The sequence below is a fragment of the Etheostoma cragini genome, chromosome 18 (genome assembly GCF_013103735.1).
Source record: "Etheostoma cragini isolate CJK2018 chromosome 18, CSU_Ecrag_1.0, whole genome shotgun sequence".
NCBI classification, from domain to species: domain Eukaryota; kingdom Metazoa; phylum Chordata; class Actinopteri; order Perciformes; family Percidae; genus Etheostoma; species Etheostoma cragini.
In genome coordinates this window covers 20,327,704-20,332,957 of record NC_048424.1, presented here as the reverse complement: position 1 = coordinate 20,332,957, position 5,254 = coordinate 20,327,704, and the positions used below count along the sequence as shown (strand labels likewise).

Here is a 5,254-nt window from a genome sequence, read left to right as displayed (position 1 = left end):
ATATAACAGCAACTACACGTTAGCCACAGCCATAAAACATACCAGTTGGATAATGAACATGAACACCTGGACACAGTAATGCATAGACACGTGCACCTGCACACATCCACATTCACAATATGTCAAATCAGAAGAGAGGGAGTTATTGTTCCTGCAATGGCAGAATTTGGATTAAAAAAAATGTAATAATAGGTCATATTTCTTATTATTACAAAGTGCAGCAGAAGAATGAAATTGTAACTATGTTACTATGATAGACTGTGCTGTAATTTCTACAAAATGCCCAGTAAAATCCCACATTTTTCAAATAATTCTCCAGTTCATTACTGTAATAAACATTGCTTAACGGAGGTTAACATTTAATTTACAGTGATTTACTGTATATTGTGTCATCACTGGGTGCTAGATAAGACTCTGAGACACCACAATCCGCACATTAGGTTTATCTACATATTTATTTATAATGTACTATTTAACCAGTTGCACATTTTTGTATTCTCAACTTGTATATATTCAAATATTTGTTCTTGTATTTTATCCTATTATTATTTCATGTATATTGTATCTTAGTATTTCATTTATATTTATATTCTGTGCTGTGGGACTGATTTTGCGGCTGTAACACTGTAATTTCCCATTTTATTGGATCAATAAATATCTATCTATCTATCTATCTATCTATCTATCTATCTATCTATCTATCTATCTATCTATCTATCTATCTGTCTATCTATCTATCTATCTATCTATCTAGTTTTAACTGATATTAGAAGAGTAGACCTACTGGAATTACCCTCCCCCAAAAAAATATTAAAACAAAATATAAAATTATGATTATAGTGATATAAAACTAAAACGTTGATTGGTAACCTCTAGCTCGCCTAGTATGAGCGTTCGCCCCTTGTTATTTAACTCCTGCAGCGGCCCGGGTTCGAATCCCACCTGCGGCCCTTTGGTGAGTGTCATCTTTCTCACTTTTTTTTTATGTCTGTCCACTGTCACTAATAAAGGAAAACGCCCCCCAAAAATAATCTTAAAAAAAATAAAAAATAAAGTCTTCGTTGTGGCACTTACATGTCCCTGGTCGTCCAGTTCGTTGTTGGTCAGTTTGAGTTTGTCGAAGCTGACCACCTGACGCATCCACGTCTCTCCTGAGGCCGGGGAGTCCGGGTGGATGTACACTCTGGGCGGCACAGGCGAGTCCGCATTCCCCGCTACCATCCACTTGGAGCTGTGGTACACGTACCTTCACAATTCACACACGCACGCACACACACACACACACACACACAAATAAACACAATGTCCCGAGTTTTTTTTTCTTCTTTCTCATACTGCTATTCACCCCATCTCACGAAAGAAAAACGCCAGAAATAAGACCAACGTGATATGAAGACCTTTTGAAATGACAGGATGGAATCAGTTAACATAAATCCGTAAGAGTTGGAATTATCATTTAATTTAGATCTCACACATTTGAGCTTACTTATATTATTCAACCCTCCTGGTGTCCTCGGGTCAAATTTGCCCCTTTTAAAAAATATCTATATCTGATTATCCCAAATTACCACCATTTTCTGACCATGAATTCCAAAAAGTAGTGTAAAAATAGTGGTAGTAAGGTGGTGTTTGTGGAAACTAAATAGAAAGTCGAAGAAAGGCACGTAAATGTCAAATTTATGTCCGTGTTTGACCCGGGGGGAAACACAAACTACGGAGTTAAATCAGGCCTAAACTATTTACGTCATGCAATCAAATGCGTAAACCCAACGAAGTAAGCCAACTAATTAGTTCCTCGTCTGGTTGAAGGTGCTCATCACCTGCTGTTACGCCTTTGGGTTGGAATCAAAAGCTGCGCGCTCTCGTTCTTCCATGGCGATCCTTACTGCGCGTGCATGTGATGTGAGCACCACGTTTCCAATAATCCCCTGCACAATATGACACGTATTGTCAGGCTGGCCCAGAGACATGTCCATCCGGATGTCACTCATCACTCCACGTTTGAAATGACAGACATTTCAGTGCAAAGACTGCACTTTTTCTTCCGCGTAATAACGACATGTGTTGGTTTGACCTTGTAGGGTGGAAAGGTCAGGCATCCAAAAGGCCTTTTACCCAAAAGGGGACGGCAAAACCGCCGTGACAGCAACCCGGTGCCAAGCGCCATTTGTGGAGACGAGAACGAGAGTTGCACAATTGAAACATTTCAGCTCGTGCATGGAGTCTAAATGAAGGCTGACGCGCATGCGTGTGGCCATACAAATCTTTATTTAATCTGACTTTTGGAATTGTTTTTAAAAGGTCTCATGCGTTTTTTACATGGATTTTGGAGAGGGTGTGTGCGCGCGCTCTGTGCGTTTTACCTGTATCGTTTGTTGTCCACGGGGATTATATCCATGGCAACGTAATACTGCTGATGGGGGTCCAAGCCCGAGATCTTCACACGCATAGCGGGAAACATCCGCCTGACAGGAAAACCACATAAATCATCTGGATTGGAGATTTCAGATCAGCTACAGGCTACATGGGTGTACAACAATTCATAATAATAATATCTATAGTATAGCTTAATAAAAATAATAATAATACAACCCACAAAGCTGTTCAGGCCGTCATCTTGTCAACTTTGAGAAATTACTTCTTTAATTATGGGATACAAAAGCCTCTTTTTAGAAGCACATTTTCGTTAATTATGACTCTTATCTTTAATCTTTTAGCCTAAATGACATATTTGTATGCTTGTTTTATTTTGATTATAGCCTAGACGTCTTTTTGTTTTCCTCCCCAACATTATAGGCTCTTAGCCTACCTTCCAGCCTTGGTAATGATCATTTCCGTGCCAATCTCGTGGAACCGCTTCCACAGGTCTGATCCTTGCAGGTCCACGCGGGTCTCCTCTCCGCTCGCGGTCACCGGCGCCGCGCACGGTGCCGCCGCGGGCTGCGGGCTCCCGAGCAGCGCGTCCTCGCTCTCTGCTGCACCGGGAAGAGGCGAGAAGAAGAAGAATAATAACACACCCACCTAAGCCAAGACGTATTCTACTTCTAGGATATTACTATCTATTACTATCGACACCAAGACTATAACTGCACAACGCACGTTTTGCATTTGTCCAATTATATGACTTATTATTAAGTAATTATTATATTAAATAGGCTGCACATCATTCAAATTACCCAATTACAGAGACTCTAGCCATGGTGAAAAAGTAGTCCACGAAAAATGTCAAAAACTTTATAAACTTTTTTTTAAATCTATTGCAAGGAGATAAAAATGCTTTATAGTATTATGATTATGATTATGCCCATTAAACTCCTACTTGAATACTGGTACACTGACAGCTGGGAATTTAGAATATTGTACTTTTAGGTGTCTTTACACACTACCGAGCTCCAGTAGGAAGTGCGTAATGATTTTGATGAGTTTAATTCGGTTTTAATATTGGGGACATGATTGGAGGACACCCTAACACGAGTGTGTACGTGTCTCACCGCTGTTGTTGTTTGCGCTGTAACGCGGGCCTCGCCAGGTGGGGGACATTTATGGACATTAGACATGGGCCTGACAAGCCAAAAGACAAATCCTCAGCCAAGTGCGTCTTAAACGCGCAACAGATTGAAATCCTCATTCGTCAGGGACCGGTCTCTGCAGACCTCTCAGCATCCGTCCCCTGCCTTTATACGCTGCTAATTGGCGTGTTTATGATTGCAACACAACTCATAAAGCGTCTCCCATTAGTCACACTCACACCACTCATATTTACTAGACCGGGCCCGATATCATATCCCATTTCCCCGCTGAGGACCTGACCAAAGCCTGGCATTGTTTTTGCTTTATGATCTGGATCTTTCGCGTCTGTATTACTAAATATTTCCTCAGCAATAAGCAGAAGAGAGCATATGATCCTGATGGGAAAAAAAATTAATTTTCTTTCAAAACAAATCTTGACGAAAAGCAAGTTTAAGTAATATCCTTAACATAGTATTAGGGTATCAAATACGCACGGCCTATTAAATAAACAGCTGTATACCAGTAATAGCCTATAATAAAGAAGTAGCCTATAATGCATGGACATTATTTTAATTCTATATTGGGTATGATATTATAATTTGGTGAAGTTGCCATATGCAGATATCGTAATGTATTACTAATTTAATGTCTTTATTGTTACGCTTGCACCGGATTTCTTGGCTGTTATTTACTTACGGGATCCGTCACTTGCGCATTCCGCCTCGCTGCCCCGGTCGCTGGTGCACGCTCTGTCCGCCCGCGGCCCCGGGCTCCCGGTTAGATCGGGCACATCCGTTCCGTCCTCGTACTCGGCGGACACGGCATCCTGCCCGGCCTTCCTGCGTCTCTTTTCGGCTCCGATCAGAGCCTCCACCGAAAATGCGTGCGCCTTGACGCTCAGAGCGCACGGGGACCGCCGCTTCTCTGCCATGTCTCTCGGTCTCCGAGCAGAGCAACGGGAGGAACGAGACGGCGTCACGAGCTTGCAGGGAGCAGGAAAAGTTAAAGACACACTAAGTCGGGGAAAAAAACAGGAAAATCCACGATGGTACTCAAGTTGTTTCCGTGAAACGGGTTGTCTCCGTCCTGGAGACGGACAGCAGAGGAAACAGATGGACCCGGGACGAGTCTAATAGTGTCTCCGTTATCCGTGAGAGCCGTGCGGACTTTTTGGAGAGTGTCAACAACCGGAGCTTAGTGGAGAGCCGGAGAACGGGACCTGTCAGTCACAACGCAGGGCAACCAATCACGAGGAATCACAGCCCCCAGGAACCTTTCCCTGGTCCCGCCCGCTGTGGGGGCCGCTCGTGCCGCCTTATGTGGTCAAAGCAGACCTGGTGAATGAATCATGTCTTCAAGCGAAGGAGCGCGAGGAGCGTCTCTCTGGGGCATCGCGCGCATTTTCACACACCGGCCCGACATGCTTTGCATATCTGGCCATTAGTACCTCGTGCACGGTGGACACTGGTGCTCCCTATCCCGACAACACGCATTTCTTACACACTTGATGTCTAGCTTTAGTGCACCTAATCATTACAACTGTAATAATAATAACTAATGATACATAATACATTTAGGCCTACACTCTCTGGCCCTTAACAGAAAAAAATAGGCCTGGGGTCAGATTTTATTTCTTAATAGTTGAGCTCTGAAAAAAAAAAAACTTAACTGTCTATAAAATCTTAGGGGGGGGATCCCCAGAGGGCTCACGATACCATAACATAACGCTACTCATGTCACGATA

General features: G+C 42.9%; 1 protein-coding gene across 2 annotated transcripts in view; it reads right to left on the bottom strand.

The window, feature by feature from the left end:
• Positions 1-4,791, bottom strand: part of tbx18 (T-box transcription factor 18) — a 9,826-nt gene extending 5,035 nt beyond the window's left edge. Inside the window, exons 1-4 of one of the 2 annotated variants that reach the window (XM_034900592.1) lie at positions 4,207-4,791; positions 2,810-2,972; positions 2,364-2,465; positions 1,075-1,246 (exon numbers count right to left, since the gene is read on the bottom strand). In XM_034900592.1, the coding sequence (XP_034756483.1) occupies positions 1,075-1,246; positions 2,364-2,465; positions 2,810-2,972; positions 4,207-4,441 (672 nt within the window). In that variant the 5' untranslated portion in view covers positions 4,442-4,791. Of the gene's footprint in view, positions 1-1,074; positions 1,247-2,363; positions 2,466-2,809; positions 2,976-4,206 lie in introns of both variants that reach the window. The other variant, XM_034900591.1, reaches the window with a different exon arrangement.
• Between the last annotated feature and the right edge of the window lie 463 nt (positions 4,792-5,254).